Genomic DNA, 18,683 nt, shown 5'->3' with positions numbered 1-18,683 from the left:
TCTTCCAGCCTCAATCTGCTGACTTGCCCCTGCCATATTCCACCATCAGTGTCTGCCGCAGTCTTGTCAAGGGCTCCACAGGACACATGCTGCCTTACTCAACTTGCTCAGTGCTTTATTGAACCAAGACCCTACCAGATGACTCATCAGGGCCTTCAAGAAGCCCTGCCCATTTCCTGAGATTCAGAATCCAGAGGTGGCTGGCCTTGGTTTAGCTGCTTCCATGACATTTCCTTTTGAATATCTCCAAACCTTAAAGTGTAAAGACTTTGTCCACACAGACACACGTATACTCTTGCTGCAGGCTGTCATCCTCACTGAGACACTTTCAACTCAGCGGTTTGTGGACAAAGCATTGTGCATCCGTGGCCATCCATCCATCCACTCTTCCATTCGTCCATCTGTCCATCCATGACAAGACAGCAGCAAGTTCTGACGTGGTTCAGGTCCCAGGGTTCACAGCAGTGAGGGCTGGGCTTCCAGTGGGCTCAGGATGCAGGCCTTAGCCCTCACCCCAGGGCCTCCGCAGATAATAACATCCCTTTCTGAGGCAACAGAAGCCAGGGCCAAGTGGGTTATGAAAGTTTGAGTCTTTAACCCCAACTGGGCAGGGGAACCTAAACCTTAGCCTGTGACTATCCTGAGATGGGCAAAAAAAAAAAAAAAAAGACAAATCAAGCATACAGATAACACTGAAACAGGAAAGAGTAAGAGCTCATGTCTGTGCTGGAGGTGTTCATATGGAGGGACAGGAAAGAGGAAAAGAGAAAGGGGAACATGGCGCACACACTCAGGAGTGCTGTCGAGGGCCTGGGGCACAGTGCTGACTCCTAGGGCAGGGAGGAGTACAGCTGTGGCCCATCCTAGGGGGCTGTAGCTTTCTCTCAGCCTCATACATACAAACAAAGCCCCTAGAAAAAAGGGGGCTTTTCTGGATACAGGAAGACAAAGGGTTAACTCAAACAATAAAGAAAAAAAAAGAAGAAAAGGCTCCTGCTAGACACAAAATACTTCCTTTGAACTAGACTTAATCCAATTTCACTAAGTCAGCAGGCTGGGCTCTTCCAGGGGTGCCAGGGGTGGGGGCGTGGGTGTCACCAGGATATGGAGTACGACTGGAGTGAGACAGGGGATCAGCACTGGGGCAGACAGACAGGACACCCTCACCGTCTTTCGCCCAGACAGCAGACCCTCAGCCCTGTAAGCCACCGGGCAGCTGACGCCCAGGCCGCACAAAGCAAGAAAGGCGGGTGGGACAGTTGCCAGCACTTCACTGGTCCTGCAGGCGGCTGCAGAGCTCCCGCCGGCTCCGCTCGCCAGCCCAGCTACGCGTCTTGAGGCGGAAGGTCTTCAGCTCATCCTTGAAGGCCTCATGGTTCATGGGCCGGTAGTCCTGAGGCTCACAAAAGGTCTAGGGCAGGATGGGATGGGTTGATCAATACGGGGAAATGGGCAACTTCGGGGGTTGGGGGGGGGGACCCAGTCCTCCCTACTCCTTCTCCTAGGGCTACCGCCTGGCCAAGCCCTTTCCCTGTAGCCCAGCCCTCCCACGGAGGCTATGGCCACCCCCACCCATGGTACCGGGTGCTGTGGGAAGAACTCCTTGTAGCCGCCTTTGAGGATATACATCTCAGGATAGTAGAGGCTGGGGTAGTCGTTGGAGGCTCTGTCCCGTTCCCGGATGAAACGGCACCTGGGACCAGCAGGGGTGTGTGGTTCAGAGCTGGGCGTGCAGTAGGGTGTACATCAGGGGACCTGGTCCCCACGCCCACTCCTTTGAGGGCCTTGGGGAACCACAGAAGGCTTGAGTGGAGGAATGTCAGCCACAAGAACACTTTTAGATCAGTCTGGCTAACTGGGTACAGAAGAGGTTGGGGAGACAGAAGGAACGAAGCAAATCAAGGGGGTTCTGTGTCCAGAAGACAGTTGCACAATCTCTGTCAGAGACATTTCTCCTGGGCTGAGAAAGGGGAGGCAGAAAGGAGAGAAGTGGACAAAGTTCAAGAGGTAGATTCAGAAGGTCTGGACAAGGCTTGGTGAGGAGGAGGTGGAGAGAGGAAAGGACGATTGAACTCTGGAAGGGTCAGTGTCACTGAGGACTGGGACAGGGCCCTTGGACTTTAAGGACACTGATGGAGACTTAGAGTTAGGTTTGGGGGGGGAGGGGCGGCAATGGACAGAGGGTAGATGGGAGGCCTGTTGGGAAGGACAGTGAGAAGGAGACAGGAGGAGGGTGCCATGCACAGGGAAGCGGGGATAAGGTCTGCTCCAAGGTATCAGGTGAGACAACAGGTCTAGGCCCAGAAGGGGCCATGGCTGGGCTTGGGCCTCTTGGCCATTGGATGGCTCCAGCACCCGCAATCTTGGGCGAGGAAGGTCAGGAGCAGCACTAGCTGGCTGGGCGGAGCTGGGACTCACATGCGGGGCCCCCGCTCAGATGAAAATTCACAGTGGAAAACGAGGATGATTCTCTTGTCCAGGCTACAGGGTGTGATGGGGCTCTGTAGCAGGAAGGTCTCAGCATCCCTTTCCAGAGGCAGGTTCACAGCAGTCTGCCAAAGGAGCCAGAGGTCAGGCCACAGCCCTAGGCCTGGGCGGGAGACCCTGCCCTATGCGGTCTCCATCTTTCAGATGAGTGACCCCACCCCTCTTGAGGGGCAGAATCCCATGAGAGGGTGCACCCACCCCCTACTGATTCATCCTCCGGGCAGAGGAAGCATAGAACTGGGTGAGTCTTCATGGCCTCTCCCGTCACCCTGCCTCACCTTGATGTGCCCGCCTTCATACTCGTAGGGGTATCTGCAGTCCACAATCACAAACCTCTCCACGATGTTGCTGAACTTGCCTGTCAGCAGGGCCACCATCTGTAGGAGGCCACGGAGGTGGGTTCCAGCAGTTCAGGCTGGCAGGCAGGGGCTGACCCGTGCGCGTAGCCTGACCCCAGGGGAGGTTAACAGGCAAACAGAAGTCCCAAATGCACCAGAAAATAGCTCATGCCTGCATACCGTTTCTGGTGAGATGTACTTGAGGTCTTGGTGCTTTCCATCCACAGTCTGTAGGAGGAAGGCCTGAAGGGAAGAGGAGAGAGAGGGAAGAGAGAAAGTGAGATTGGTAAGATGGAAAAGATGGAGTTTTTTCCCAAGCCTAAAGGCCACACCTGCTTTGACCTTCAAATTCAGCTCTGGTTCCCATAGCAACCAAGAGCGGCCGCTAGGGTCTGATCCCCAGGGAACAACCTTCCAAGGGGAAATGAAGATGGGGAGAAGAGATGAACCCCCATGCCTCCTGCCCCCATGTTTTGCCAAGCAAGCCCCAGGATGAGGCCCAAAGAAGTTCCAAGCAAGATGTTATGGTTTGGAAATGTTTTCCAAGGTTGAGACACCACTGATGCCCTGTACAGATTTGGGTAGAGTCGGGATATCAAGGAGAGTGAGAGAGAGAGGAGTCTAGATGAGAATAAAGGATAAGATGCAAAGGAAAAAGCGAGGGGCCTCTGGGGAGAGAGGGAGTTGCTGAAGCAGCTGCTGGGCTCAGGGGCCACAGTCAGTAAGGGATCGAGCCTCCTGAGGGATCCCACTGCTAGTACCTTGGAGTAATCCCCGATCAGTTCTCGGTGGTCACTGTCCAGGATGTTCTCAATCTCGTCATGACACAAGGACTTTGAGCGGAGAACGCGGGCTTTCTGTGAGGCAGGTGGCAGCCAGGGTCAGGGGTGAGGCTGCCCCTCAGTGCCCCGTCTGGCTAGGAACCCCCTTCCCTGCACCCTGTCCTCTGCCACAAACCCGGCTGAGAAGGACTTGCAGGGTGGACTTGGAGGGTGGCAGCTCAGCCCTGCCAAGCCCAGTCCCGCCCTAGAAGGAGGGCACTCACGGGTTCCTCAGCCTCCCGCTGCTCCTCCTCTGGAGGGGTCACGCTCCGTCTCCGCTTGCTCTGTATGGGCAGGTCCCTGTCCTGGGGCCGCTCCAGCCTCTTGAGGATGGGCCGGATCACGCTGCAGGGCATGGACGGAGAGCGGAAGAGCCGCTGGCACTTGCTGTACATGATGAGGTCCTGGTAGAGGTGGCAGGTCTGGGGTCAGAGTTTCCAGCCCCTGCTCTCCACCCCAAATCCCACCTGGAGGGTAAGCCCCACCCCTCCAAATTCTGAGGGGCCTCTCCAGAGGCTCACCTGCTCCTTTTCCTTTTCTGAGGTCTTGACCAGCGGGGCACTAATGAGGCTCTCCATGCCTGGGGGGACTACATCATCCTCCTGAGGCCAAATCAGCAAGGATATGGTTACATTCGCAGGCAAAGGTCCAACCTCTAAGGCCCCGAGTCCTCCAGGACAGCCTTCCCAGTTTTCCCAGCAAACTCCAGGCCAGCAGCCCTCCCTGACCCTGCTCACACCTCCCTCACTTTGCCCGAGCACAGGGCAGCCCCCCAGAACTAGGAAGCTGCAGGGCCCCACTTGCTGCAGGGGCTTCCATAGAACTGTGAGAAGTGTGGCCATGCAGGAGGACCAGGCTTCCCTCTGCCCTGCCCATCCGCCCTTCACTGCAGCACCAGCCACCTCCTCTTCTCTGATTGGCCAGAGGTCAGGCTGTGACTCAGTTACCTCCAATTCTTCTTCTGACATTGAAATGAGGTCATAGTCTTGCTGTAAGAGCTCAGAGCTCGCCCCTTTTCAGAGATCCCAGGGAGGGAGAGGTAGGGTGCCTGACAGGGCAAAGCTGTTTACCTTTAAGTCACTCTCCAGGATATCCACGAATCCATCATCTTCCTCGGCAGCCCCCTTGGTTGGGGTCAGGGAGAAGCAGCATCGGGCCAGGGGAGTCAGTTCCTCTACTTCCATCTTCCGCTCAGGGGTGAGACACTGTGGGGGTGACAAATAGACACAGACTACTCAGGGGTGGGGCCCTGAGGCAGTCCCCACCCCATACTTTCTGAGAAAAGTTTCCCAATGCCTCAGAGCTCAGAATCACCCTCAAGTCCCCCAGGCTGCCTTCACAGGCACCTGCCCTGCGTGCATGCCTGCCCTGCATGGGTCAGCTCTCCTGATATACCATCAGGTCGGGAGCCGAGCTTGGCCTCTGGGCAAAGGCTTCTCTGCGGCTGGCCCACTCTGCCAGGGCATGGGTGTGGCTGGGATGTGTGGGCTTCCCCGGCATCTTGAAGACAAATCCATCCTGCGGGCAATACAGGGAGCGGAGGGGGTGCATGATCAAATGCCAGAGAACCATCCCAGCAAGCCCCCTTCTCTCCCTGGAGTGCTCCCACTCTGGCCTTCTGGAAGCGCACATTCTCTTTGTCCTCCCTAGAGCTGTGGGCAGCTCGGCCACATGCTTCACTCTTCCTCCAGGTGCCAGGCGCTTGGGAGTTCGTGATGTTCCGTAGCACAGGGCTGTGGCCCAGAAGCCTCCCCTAGAGAGCCAGGAGGGCAGCAGGTACAGAAGGCTGCATTCCTCTGGTGCCAGCCCAGGCCCTACCTTCTCCCATCCCTCCTCCAACTCCCCCAGCTCCCCTGTCCACCTCCAAAGCCCCAGCTCCCCTGTCCACCTCCAAAGCCCCAGCTCCCACAGCCAGACCAGGGACACCCAACCGATTCAAGTCTACCCTCTGGAAACCAACCCCAGGTCCCTCCTGCCCCTCCACAATCCTGGCCAGCAAGCCCGAGCCTCCTGATGGGCCTCAGGGACACTCACCGGCAAGGACTGGAAGCGTCGGATAGAAAACTGCTCACTGCAGAAGGAAACAGAGACACCTCAGGGCTGAAGAGTTGGGCCGTGACACAGAGCATGCAGGGTGCCCCTCCACCACAGAGCCCTGTGCACCCCTTCGGGAGGACCTGGGAAAGCACCCTCCCCGGGCCTACTCCACCCACACGGGGCAGGGGAGCCTGTGTGAGGAAGGCCCGAGCACTTACTTTCGAATAACTCGGCTGGCTGCCTGGATGGCCTGTTCAAATCTAGGAGAGAGAAGGGTCCCATGCAACCCAGCTCCCCTCATAGCCCATCGCCCACCCCCAGCATTAGGTTTTTAGTCCACAGGGCCAGGGCCAGGGCTCAGGCCAGGGGAAAGAGGAGGGAGGAAGAATGCAGACTATCAGGGGGCCCAGGTATAGGGGAAGGGGAGATGAGAGGCAGCCTGGGATTTTAAAGGCTGCCCTGAATGGAGGAGGCCTGGAGAATGGCAGTGACAGAGACAGCTGGGGTAGGTTGCAGGGTGGCTGAGGAGTTACCAAGGCAACAGTCTCACCAGCCTGCCCACAGGCCTTCCACCTGTATGCAAATCACCTCAGCAGGGCCATATGGCTGCCAGGAAAGGCATCCATCCATCCCATGATGACAGGCCTTGTCCTGACAATGTGGATGTCTCCAGGGCCTGGATGCCAGAAAGGCTGGGCTTCCCTCCCTTGTGTGGGACTGTCCTGGCTCCTCCAGGACAGGGGCCTGGTTCAGTCTGCTGTACCAGACCCCCTAGTGACAAATGTGCAGGGTCACAACCTCTCCTCCCTCCTGTGGAATTTTCCAGGACCCAGCCTCTGTCCTACCCCCTCCTCCTGCCTTAGAAGAGGCCAGCAGGCAAAGAATTCCAACAGATGTTCCTTCTGAGGCTAGCTATGTTACCAGAGACCACCTGCCAGGCGGGGCTTTTGTGTGTCTATGTACACACACACACACACACACACACTTCTTTCTGTGTAACCGTCGAAGCAGGTGCAGTGGTGGTGGGGGGAACTGAGGGCTAAAGTGTCAGGGGGATGCCCCTGCCCCGAGTGGGGGGTGGCTGTGCCCAGCCAACCTGGCATCAGGATGACCAATTTAATTGGCTTGGTTTTCAATCTGCACCTGGGCCCTGGGGGTAAAGCAGGGACAGTCCTGTGTTACCATCAAAACCCAACCTGCAGTCCCCACACCACAACCCAATGCTCTCCCCATTTCCTGTTTATGAACAAACCTGCAGCCCAGCCCAGTCTGATCAAAGGCCATGGGAGGAAAGACAGCCACTGCCCTAAACCCAAAGCCATAGTCCCTTAGCCCAGGTCAGGGATGCCCAGCTGTTCCCAGTAATGCCTGACAGCTGCTCTCCCTGCTGGGGCATGATCAGCTGGATGGGAACAGCTGTGCTCTGGAAGGTACTACTCATGCCCCACAACCAAGAAGCAGGGAACTGTGCTGAGCAGAGCCCACCAACTTCTCTACTCCCCCTCACAAAGGGCCTGGTCCAGGGGTTGGCCAGAGGGTCAAATGTCACTGAAACCAGAGGTTACTGATAGGATGGCCAAGGGCCAAACCAGCTTGCAGCAACTGTTTTGTTTGGCCTAAAGTAAATTAAAAACTTTGAATTAGTTGGACCATATTTTCCTACCACCCCGGCCCTGAACCCACTCTAAGCTGCTCCCATGAGAGCAGACCCTTCCCTGAGACAAGGAGCAGAATTCCAGGACATGGGAAGGTCAATTAGTGCCCCCACTGGGGATCCAGAGAGGTCTGTCTGCTCTCCCAGGCTTCCCAGTGAGTTTAGGGTAGAACTGAGATTCCCCAGGGCAGGTTCCCCCTCCTTGGCAGTGTGGTCCCTCTTCTCTACTCACGTCTGCTCCACCACCTGGGGGTCCATAGGGCTGGGAGAGTCCATGCACAGACCTGGGGACAGAGTGCATTGGTTTGAAAGTGGTGGCATTTCCTGCACACTTTCCCCCACCGTGTCCCAACCCTATTCAGAAAAGGGAAAAAAATCTGTTGTTATTTAGGTCTTGACACATTAAAAAATGAAACAAAACCCACCCATGGACCCCAAGGGCTGACACACTGCCAAATCACACAGGGCTCCACTCCCTGTTTACTATGGAAACTCCTCCCTGTAGGCTTTAAACCAGAACTCTGCTAAGCATTTTTCTAGAACTGGTTTAAAATAATCTGTTCTAGAAGAGATAATGGCTTTTTAAAGGAAGAAGTTAAAGCTGAAGGTAAGTGAATGTTATAAAATGACAGACTTTCAGCCCTAATGCCTCCCAGGTGGGGCTGTGGTTCAGGACTTTGGCGCCTGGTTTTAAATAGGTAAGATCTCATCTCCCGCAGAGGACCCCACCCAACACCCGCCTTGCCCAGCCAGTCTGTGCTGGGCGTGGTAAGCCCCACCAGAAGTGGGCAGAGGGAGGCTGCTGGGCCCACCAGGTTGTGGTAAGGATGTTAGTCTGCTCAGTAGGGAAGTGGGGAGGCTCAGGCAGCCCCCCAAACTCCCCTGGCACCCCTGGGCCTCACCTGCATCAGAAGATTCAGAGGACTCAGACGACAGGGAGGATTCAGACGCCCGACGGGACAGGGATAGGCATGTGAGCAGGCTGCCTACCTGACTCTTTGGGGTCTCGCTGGGAAGGGAGCAGGGACCCAGGGAAGGAGAAAGGTAAATGTGGGGCTCAAGGGCTGGCCGGCCCATGTTCCCACCAGCCACCCACCTCTGAAGGGCCCATCCAGCCTCTGAACTGTCCCAGGGAGGTGATGGCATCAAGGGCCTACCCTCTTCTCAGGCCTTCTACAGAGACTGTCTTCTCTCTGTTGATTGATTTAACGTTCTCCTGGGTGCAGGGGAAGGTGAACCCAGAGCAAGAGCAAGGAGGTAGGCTGGAGGAGGTGGGCTGGGATCATCCTGGGGGATTGTGGGGCAGCAGACAGCCCTGGAGGGCCTTCCCCTAAACTCTTCAGGCCCCTACCCATCCACAAGCCTTTCTGGAGGAATGGCCAAGACTTTGGTCTTTATTGCTCCAAGGACAACCCAGGCTGGAGCTGCAGGCTTGCTTGGGGAGCAGGACCAGAGTTTAACCCCTTAACCCCAGGAAAGAACTGGGGGTGGAGGGAACAGGGCCACCCTCAAGTTCCCCCTCCAGACTCAGAATCCCCTGCCTGGGGCAAAATGGTGGAGATTTGGGCTGAGATTAGGAAGGCAGCATGGTGGAGGTGGGGAAGAGGGTCTCCAGAGGCTTGTGCGGGCCAAGAACAAGTCACCTGGAGGGCGTGAACAGCACAGCCCTAGTCCTGGGCCCCTGAAGCAGTCTCTGTCCCGGATGCCTCCCCATTTGGCACCCAGGCAGGGCTCCCAAGAGGCCCGGGACTAAACCCTAATGCGGGCCTCTCACCCCACACCCAGCATCCTTGGGGCGCCCTACCTGCCGAGCCCGGCGAGGTCGTGCATGGTCTGGGTGAGGGTGGTGACCGGCGAGGAAGCGGCGGCGCGCTTCGGAGACCCCAGGAGGCCATGAGCCCCCAGCCGGAGGCCCGGGAGGTGGCCGGGACGCTGGGCGTCACCGCGCACACCGGCCGGACTGAGAGTCGAGGCTGCCGCGGGCTCCGGCTGGGGCAGCTCCATCTCGGTGGGGTGGGAGGGCTGGGCGAAGGGCGACCCACAGACGCCGGGCACAGCTGGCCGGGACGGGGTAGGGAGCCGGCCCGGGGTGGAGGGGGGAGGGAGGGAGGAATAGCAACGGGGCCGGAGCGAGGGAGGAGAGGGAAGCGGGGAGGGTGGGGAAGGGAGGAGGGACGCGGGGACCAGCCACTAGCCCGGGAAGCCTCTGGCAGAAGCTGCCACCTCCACCTCCTTATATATTCGAAAAATAACAGCGGCCGCGCCGCCGGACGCCACCAATGGGGGTGCGGGTTAGAAGAGAGGCGGGACCGAGGGCGGAGCCCGTGTGATGGAAGGCGCGGAGGCTGGACCAGCCGGGCCTCGCCCAGTTCCAGGCTTTGGGTGGGGTGGAGGAATTAGGGTTTCTCTTACGCCCCTCGCACTCCCTCCCAGCTACGGTTCGAGGAGCCTGGCTTCCCAAATTCCGCTTCTCAGTATGTGGTTTGGAGCTACACACCCCGCAGCGAAGAGGGTGTGTAGAGGGCCTCCAGCGAAGAGGGCCTCAGAGGATGCAACAACCCCCCAGGGTAGCCTCAGAGGGACCCCCGCCGTTTAACATCACTCACAAGCACCGGTTGGCATCTTGATAGCCTCCATTCCCGGAGTCTGCAGAATACAGCTGTGCTGTGCGGTCTGTTTTCGCCATTCCACTTTACAGACGGGGACAATGAGGGGTAGAGAAGTTCATTAACTCGTTCAAGGTCACACGGTTGTGCAGATGGTGGAGTTGAGATTCACCCCAGGCGCCTCTACTCCCGCAGCTTCCCTGACCCTGCGACTAGCAGCTCAGAGCGGCCCCAAAGCGTAATTCCCACGGGGAGCCCCCAGTGTGGGAGGTGGACCCGCGGTGGGGGCTGACACGTAACTGATGGGTGCTTCCGTAGCCTCTGATTAGATGTGATGCCAAGGGATCCAGTTTTCTCCCGCAGCCCCAGAGGATGCTCTAATGGTTGGTCTAGCCATGAGTTTTGGCCGTGAGGGCCAAAGAGGGTGTCAGCAATCTCAGAACCCAGTTATGGAATTATCTCATGCCCACTGACGGTTTGGCTAATGTGGTGCCAACGTTTAATTGGTGTTTCTTTGATCAGGGAGGCTGAATTTGTCACTAGTTTTAACTGAGCATCTTCTAATTATCTGATCACCTCCTAGTGAGCCATCTTTCCTGGACCGTGGTGGGAAGGCTGAAACCAAAAGCGAGTGGGTGGTAAGCTACTCTTGCACCCCATCTCCCCCGGGGAGAGGTGCCCTCCGGCTTGTCGGGTCGCAGCTCAGGAATGCTGGAGCTGTGGCCTTGAGTCCCTTCCCCTGCAGCCCCAATCCTTCAGGCCAAGAAGCAGTGGGTGGGGGTGGCAGAAGGGAGGGCCTGGCGGTAGGGGGTTGGGTGGGCCAGGAGACATGTGGAGGAAGGGAATGGAAAGACCCCAGTCCCATCTGAGAGGGGTGAGGAGGGTGGGGACGTGACAAAAGTATGTCTCCCACCCCACCCAAATCTTCAGGGCCCCTCCCCAGAGGCAGTCACTACTATAATTGGTTGCATATTCTTCTGGAGTCAGTCTAAACAGTCCTAGCTAATAGAAACAAAATGGGAGGCACAAATACGAGCCACATATGTAATTTAAAATTTTCTAGTAACCGCATTTAAAAAAGTAAAAAAAGGACTTCCCTGGTGGCGCAGTGGTTAAGAATCCGTCTGCCAAGGCAGGGGACACGGGTTTGAGCCCTGGTCGGGGAAGATCCCACATGCTGCAGAGCAACTAAGCCCGCATGCCACAACTACTGAGCCCGCGTGTCACAACTACTGAAGCTCGCTTGCCTAGAGCCCATGCTCCGCAACAAGAGAAGCCACTGCAGTAAGTCCACACACTGCAACAAAGAGTAGCCCCCACTCGCCACAACTAGAGAAAGCCTGCGCACAGCAATGAAGACCCAACACAGCCAAAAATAAATAAATTACAAAATAAATAAATAAAGGAAGGGTGTTTAAAAAACGGAAAAAAAAGAAAAAGAAACTTTAATATTTTATTTAACCTATTTTAAAAGTTATCATTTCAACATGTTATCAATATAAAAACTGTTAATGAGATGTTTTACATACTTTTTTTTGGTACCAAGCCTTCAAAGTCCAATGTGCATTTTACACACACAGCACATCTCAATTTGGACTTGCCAGAATGTTTTATACCTTGCTTTCTTTTAGTTGATATATTTACTCAATTCCCTAATGCTGAACATTTATTAGCTTTTAAATGATGCAACAGATATGCATAGAATGAATTCCTAAAGAGAAACTGCTGGAAGGAATGGGCCTTATTTATCAAAATCTCCTTTTCCCTTTCCTGAATCTCTTTTTCTCAATCTGAGTTATTGAAGAACAGGGACCAAGTCATTTACCTCTCCTCCTGTCTCCCAGAACCTTGAATAGGCCCAAGCCCAAGGTTGGTCTCTAACCCCAATATCCTACTTCTAGAGATTTCTCTTAAGAAGGTGATAAAAGTACACAGAGATGTATGTTCATAATAACAATGAAAAATGGAGAGCAAGCTGAGTGTCCTTCAATAGGGAACTAGCCAACAAAGGTGGTTCCTCTATACTGTGCAATACCTGAAGCATTTAAAGAGAACAGGTATTGGGAGGGTAGGGATGCCTGGCACCTGGCAAGCCCAATAATAATTGCTGATTATTGAATGATTACCTATTGGGCTCTTGGAAAATGATCTTTTGGAGAAAGGGTTTCTAGAGTAAAAGAATTTTGAAAGTCATTGATGTAGATATTTATTGACATGAGAAGATCTTTACAATACGGGCTAAAAAATATTATGCCAAGCGTGGTCCCATTAAAAATAATATGCACAGGGGACTTCCTGGTGGTCCAGTGGCTAAGACTCCGTGCTCCCAGTGCAGGGGGCCCGGGTTCGAGCCCCGGTCAGGGAACTAGATCCCACATGCCATAACTAAGAGGTCGCATGCTGCAGCTAAAGATTCCACATGCCACAACTAAAAGACCCCCGTGCCGCAACTAAGACCAGCGCAGCCAAATAAATAAATAAATAAATTTTCTTTTTATTATTAAAAAAAAGAAAAATGCACAGATAAGTATCCTACAAGGGTATTCTCTGAGTGATGGAATTAATGGTGATTAAATGGTTTTATCCTAAAAATTTTCTGTATTTGAAAATATCTTCCAAAGAACATAATTTGGAATAATATTATAATAATAATATAATTATAATTTTTAGATTAATTAAAAGAACATGATCTCCATCTGGCAGTTCCTCAAACATTTAAACATAGAGTTACCATGTGACCCAGCAATTCCACTCGTAGGTATATACCCAAGAGAAATGTAAACATATGTCCTTGCAAATAAATGTTTATAGCAGTTATTTATGATTGCCAAAAGGTAGAAACAACCCAAATGTCCACCAACTTACAAATGGATAAGCAAAATGTCATATATCTGTACAACAGAATATTATTCAGCCATAAAAAAAGAATGAAGTACTGATAAATGCTATGTCATGGATGAATCTTGAAACATGAAGCTAAGTGAAAGAAGCCAGTCATAAAAGACACATATGATATTATTCCATTCATATGAAACGTTCAGAACAGGGAAATCTATAGACAGACAGTAAATTAGTGGCTGTTTAGGGCCAGCCAGGGAAGGGGCAGGGAGTGGATAGGGAGATGATAGCTAAAGGTTATGGGATTTCTTTATAAAGTGATGAAAATGTCCCATCTTTCCAATTCTCCACCTTAGGAAAGTCCACAGTCCACCTTCCCTTCTCTTGGCCTAGGCTGTCCAAAGCTGCCCATGAGGCCTATACCCATTCCACTTACGTCGTCACTATTCTTTGTGCCTCTCAGCAAACTTTCCATTTTCCTTTTCATTTTATTATTATTTTTAAATTTTTGGCTGCACTGCACGGCATGTGGGATCTTAGCTACCTGACCAGGGATCGAACCTGCGCCCCTTGAAGTGGAAGTGCAGAGTCTTAACCACTGGACCACCAGGGAAGTCCTCCTTTTCATTTTAAAGAGCCTGTAGTACTTGCTATTGAAGAAAACTTGGAAAATTCAGCAAAGTAGAAAAAAAAAAAGCTCATCCATAGTCATTTCACCCAAACAACCATTGATTATAAGTCAGGATGGGTGGGGAGGCAGGAGGACATACACGCACATGGATGAAACCTCCAAAACTGTAGACTTGGTTTCCTGAAGGTTTGTGGGAAGGAGTCCTCAGCCAGGTGGTCCTACATTTACTTCTGCACAGGGACCTCACACCCATTATGGGCCAAGCATTGATCTGGCTCCTAAAGGAAATAATCTCCCAAGTTTTCTTCTGGACCTTGTGATTGGAAGGATATTTTTTATGTCTTGAGGTGGGGGAAGGGGGATAAGCTCTCTCTAAGTAAGACACAAAATCCAAAAGCAATAGAGGAAAAAACTGACAGACCTGTCTACTTAAAGATTAAAAACTTCTCATATCTGAGATTCCCTAGGCTAAGTAAAAGGACAGTGGCAGACTGGGAGAAAATATTTGCAATATACTTAAAGATTTTATGTCCAAAGCATATGAAGAATTCCTAAAAGAGAAACAAGGGCAAAAGATATGACTAGAAAATTCTCAGGCTTCAAACGGCCAATACACATATGAAAAGAGAAATGCACACTAAAACAGCAGTGAATTTTACTTTCTTCCCTTGGCTTCCAGAACAGCATATGAACTTGAATTTCCTCCTACTGCTTCAGCTGCTCCTCCCGCGTTTCTTGTTAGTTCTTTCTTGAGCCCTTAACCTTGGAGAACCCCGGCACTGTCTTTGGTGCTATTTTCTTCTTCGTCTACACCCATTTTCTTGAAGCCTCATCCAGCCCCAGATCCTCACCCTGTCCCTCTGGGTCACAGCCTTCCTCTCTGCCTACTCCTCAGGCTACTTTAGGATTTTTTTTAAAAAAAACACTGCAATTCATTCATTGTTTTAAGAATTTGTCATGTTTATGTGTTTGGTGGAAGAAGAGGTTTCAGGGATTTGTATGTATGTATGCTTATGTACATACATGACATTATTTCTGTAGGTGCAAACACAAACATTTATGGCTAAATGCATGGAACAGCACAGAAAGTGACACACCGAGATGTTATCAGTGTTTATCTATGAATTGTGGGATCATCATCAACTAGATTTAAAACTATAGTGTTGCTTATAAAAATAACCTAAATGTGTAACAATAGGCCTCATCGATTAGTGTTCAACCATAATTGGAACAATATGCAACAATTAAAAAGTTTGTTGGCAGTACTTTATCAGTAAGGCAATATTTTCATCACTTGATGCCAGGTAAAACAGCAGGAGATGCCAATACACAGTCTATATCGTCTGATGGCAGTTTTATGCGATAAATTTTTAAAAAGAAAACTGCAGGGGCTTCCCTGGTGGCGCAGTGGTTGAGAATCTGCCTGCCCATGCAGGGGACACGGGTTCGAGCCCTGGTCTGGGAGGATCCCACATGCCGCGGAGCAACTAGGCCCGTGAGCCGCAACTACTGAGCCTGTGCGTCTGGAGCCTGTGCTCCGCAACAAGAGAGGCCGCGATAGTGAGAGGCCCGCGCATCGCGATGAAGAGTGGCCCCCGCTTGCCGCAACTAGAGAAAGCCCTCGCACAGAAACGAAGACCCAACACAGCCAAAAAAAAAACAAAACAACTGCATGCGCCTAGAGAAAAGACTGTAAGTAAATGTATCAAAATGTGACCTGCGCATCTCTCCAGGTGTTGGGGTGAAAGGTGCTTTTTAGTTTCCTGTATTTTTCAGTTTCCGCAAAAAACTTGGGTTATTTTTACCTTAATAAAATAAAAAAGACAAAACATAGTTGTTATTCTTTATAAGCAACAAATCGCTGCCCACGCAGTGCAGAGGCCGGGCACAGCGCCCCGGCGCGCACCGTTGCCGGCGGGTCACCAGACGCCCGAGCGCTATCGGTTCAAGCAGGCCGAAGCGCCCCCGCGCGGTCGGTCCGGGGCGGGGAAGAGGGTGGGCACGGAGGGCTGGAGGCGGTGCCGGGCGTCCCCGCGCTTCCCGCGAGATCCCGCTCTGCCCGCTCCGCCCTGCTCGCCGCGCTCCCAGCTGCCCGCGCCGCGGCACTTCCTGCCTTCTGCTCCCGTGCCTCCCGCCCTCGCCCGCGCCCGCCGCCTGCCGCCCGCCGCCCGGCGCCGCGCCCGCCGGCGCCCCCGAAGGTGCCCCCGGCCAGGCCGGGTCGCCGCCCCGCCCGCCGCCCCGCGAGCCGCTTTGTCTCGGGCGGGGCGAGCAGGGGAGGCCGCCAGGTGCCCCCCGCCGCGGGCCCGGGCCCCCCGCCCCGGGGCGGCGGCGGTGGCGCCGGGCCCCGGGGCGGGGGGCGCGCCGGGATGGGCCCCAAGCGGCGGCAGCTGACGTTCCGGGAGAAGTCGCGGATCATCCAGGAGGTGGAGGAGAACCCGGACCTGCGCAAGGGCGAGATCGCGCGGCGCTTCAACATTCCGCCGTCCACGCTGAGCACCATCCTGAAGAACAAGCGCGCCATCCTGGCGTCGGAGCGCAAGTACGGTGTAGCCTCCACCTGCCGCAAGACCAACAAGCTGTCTCCTTACGACAAGCTCGAGGGGCTGCTTATCGCCTGGTTCCAGCAGATCCGCGCCGCTGGCCTGCCGGTCAAGGGCATCATCCTCAAGGAGAAGGCTCTGCGTATAGCCGAGGAGCTGGGCATGGACGATTTCACTGCCTCCAACGGCTGGCTGGACCGCTTCCGCCGGCGCCACGGTGTGGTGTCCTGCAGCGGCGTGGCCCGCGCCCGGTCGCGCAGCGCTGCCCCCCGGCCCCCAGCGGCGCCCGCCAGCCCGCCCACGGTGCCCTCGGAGGGCAGCGGTGGGGGTACCACGGGCTGGCGCGCTCGGGAGGAGCAGCCGCCGTCGGTGGCTGAGGGCTACGCCTCCCAGGACGTGTTCAGTGCCACTGAGACCAGTCTGTGGTACGACTTCCTGCCCGACCAGGCCGCGGGGCTGTGTGGCAGTGATGGACGGGCACGCAAGGCCACCCAGCGCCTGAGTGTCCTGCTGTGCGCCAATGCCGACGGCAGTGAGAAGCTTCCCCCACTTGTAGCCGGCAAGTCCGCTAAGCCCCGTGCAGGCCAAGCCGGCCTGCCCTGCGACTACACCGCCAACTCTAAGGGTGGTGTCACCACCCAGGCCCTGGCCAAGTACTTGAAGGCCCTGGACACCCGCATGGCTGCAGAATCTCGGCGAGTCCTGCTGTTGGCTGGCCGCCTGGCTGCCCAGTCCCTGGATACCTCGGGCCTGAGGCATGTGCAGCTGGCCTTCTTCCCGCCAGGCACCGTTCAGCCGCTGGAGCGTGGAGTGGTCCAACAGGTGAAGGGCCACTACCGCCAGGCTATGCTGCTCAAGGCCATGGCAGCGCTAGAGGGCCAGGATCGCTCAGGCCTGCAGCTAGGCCTCATGGAGGCCCTGCACTTCGTTGCTGCAGCCTGGCAGGCTGTGGAACCTTCGGACATAGCCACCTGCTTTCGTGAGGCTGGCTTTGGGGGTGGCCCTAATACTACCATCACTACTGCCCTCAAGAGCGAGGAGGAGGAAGAGGAGGAGGAGGAAGAGGAGGAGGAAGAGGAAGAGGAAGAGGAGGGTGAAGGGGAGGAGGAGGAGGAGGAAGATGGCGAGGAAGAGGAGGAAGCGGGGGAAGGAGAGGAGCTGGGGGAAGAAGAGGATGTAGAAGAGGAGGGTGATGTTGATGACAGTGATGAAGAGGAAGAGGAGGAGGAGGAGAGCTCCTCTGAGGGCTTGGAGGCTGAGGACTGGGCCCAGGGAGTAGTGGAGGCTGGTGGCAGCTTCGGGGGTTATGGCGCCCAGGAGGAGGTCCAGTGCCCTACCCTCCACTTCCTGGAAGGTGAGGAGGACTCTGAGTCAGACAGTGAGGAAGAAGAGGAAGATGATGAGGAGGAGGACGAAGATGACGAAGATGATGATGAGGATGGTGATGAGGTGCCTGTACCCAGCTTTGGGGAGGCCATGGCTTACTTTGCTATGGTCAAGAGGTACCTCACCTCCTTCCCCATTGATGACCGTGTGCAAAGCCACATCCTCCACTTGGAACACGACTTGGTCCACGTGACCAGGAAGAACCATGCCAGGCAGGCAGGAGTTCGGGGTCTTGGACATCAAAGCTGAGCCACTGGGCCTAGCCATGCCCCCAACCCGGATGTGGCAGCACCAGCCCAGGGCAGAGGACTCTCTGGGCAGCTGTTGTGGATGGAGCCAGAGTGGGGAGCCCCAGATCCTTTAGTGATGTTCTCCTGGTCTTGTGACAGGCCCAGTCACCTCGGTAGGGCCTGGGGCTGGTGTCAGCCTCACTGCCTGCTTATTGCCTCTTTCTCAGAATCCTCTTTCCTCCCTATTTGCCCCTGGGCTTGGGGGACCAGGTGGGGAGGGTGGGGAGCTGTCCGGTGCTACCACACCGTGCCATCAGTGGACTAGGCCACAGTAGCAGCCAGGGATGGACCCTGGAAGCTCCTGGCCAGAGAGTGCCTCTCCCCTCTGCCATCCACACCAGGTCTTTGGTGGGGGGGACCCCAAAGCCATTCTGGGAAGGGCTCCAGAGAAAAGTCCAGCCTAGGACCCCGCAAGGCTGGCAGCCCCGCATCCCTGCCCCGAGGCCGCCTTGAGAAGCACAGTCTAACCGCAGGCTCCTGGGCCTGCCTCTGCCTGCTTCCCCACTTCCCCAACCCCTTCCTCTGGCCCAGTCCATGTTACTTTGGCCCTTGGTTTTCTTTCCAGATTGGAGGTTCTCAAGAGGCCCTCCAGAGGAGTGGTAATGGGCACTTCCCTTGTGGGCAGCTGCAGGCCCCATGCCTCTCCTCCCTCTCTGGCAGGGCCCTATCCTGGGCAGGGGTCCTGGGGCTGGGCCCAGAGTCCAGCCATCCAGCTGCTCCTTTCCCAGTCTGAATTCAATAAATCTGTCCACCCCCCTTTTGTGGGAGTGGACATTTTAACAGCCAAGGGTGCATCCTTCATGGTCTGGGCTTGCGTCTGTCTTGGGGACACTTTCTTTCCCGGTTCCCTTTGGTCCTTGCTCTGGTGGGACAAATGTTGAGAGAGTGGCTACAGCCCAGGCCCTGACCAGGGTGAGGGGCAACATGTATATCTAAGTGTTGCCTAGGCTTGGGTGGGAGGGGTCTTCAATGCACCTGCCTGGGGGTGGGTTTGAGCAAGCTGGGCCTTGCACTGCTTTGGGGTTAAAACTTTTGGGTCAGTTGGCTGGGACAGG

The 18,683-nt window shown here is 54.9% G+C and overlaps 2 protein-coding genes across 4 annotated transcripts; one reads left to right on the top strand and one right to left on the bottom strand.

The window, feature by feature from the left end:
- Window positions 1–635: 635 nt before the first annotated feature.
- Window positions 636–9,355, bottom strand: CDC25B (cell division cycle 25B). 3 transcript variants are annotated; one of them, XM_061208103.1, is made up of 16 exons: window positions 9,142–9,355; window positions 8,240–8,346; window positions 7,570–7,621; window positions 5,902–5,943; window positions 5,681–5,717; window positions 5,277–5,399; window positions 5,042–5,164; window positions 4,717–4,851; window positions 4,168–4,248; window positions 3,871–4,050; window positions 3,587–3,682; window positions 3,006–3,068; window positions 2,766–2,864; window positions 2,419–2,552; window positions 1,582–1,693; window positions 636–1,411 (listed from the first exon to the last, which is right to left on the bottom strand). In XM_061208103.1, exons 1-16 carry the CDS (start codon window positions 9,339–9,341, stop codon window positions 1,271–1,273), a joined length of 1,725 nt encoding a protein of 574 aa, XP_061064086.1. In that variant the 5' UTR covers window positions 9,342–9,355; the 3' UTR covers window positions 636–1,270. The 3 variants fall into 3 exon arrangements, with proteins under 3 accessions (XP_061064086.1, XP_061064087.1, XP_061064088.1); XM_061208104.1 differs by lacking the exon at window positions 8,240–8,346 and having other exon boundaries at window positions 9,142–9,268; XM_061208105.1 differs by lacking the exons at window positions 8,240–8,346; window positions 9,142–9,355 and adding an exon at window positions 8,434–8,527.
- A 6,382-nt stretch (window positions 9,356–15,737) lies between these two features.
- Window positions 15,738–18,415, top strand: CENPB (centromere protein B). The gene has a single exon (XM_061209501.1). The coding sequence runs from the start codon at window positions 15,779–15,781 to the stop codon at window positions 17,585–17,587; it is 1,809 nt and encodes a 602-aa protein (XP_061065484.1). The 5' UTR covers window positions 15,738–15,778; the 3' UTR covers window positions 17,588–18,415.
- The last annotated feature ends 268 nt before the right edge of the window (window positions 18,416–18,683 follow it).

Source organism: Eubalaena glacialis, chromosome 13 (genome assembly GCF_028564815.1).
Source record: "Eubalaena glacialis isolate mEubGla1 chromosome 13, mEubGla1.1.hap2.+ XY, whole genome shotgun sequence".
NCBI lineage: Eukaryota > Metazoa > Chordata > Mammalia > Artiodactyla > Balaenidae > Eubalaena > Eubalaena glacialis.
Note: the sequence above shows the minus strand (reverse complement) of the source record. Positions and strands in the feature narration are given on the sequence as shown.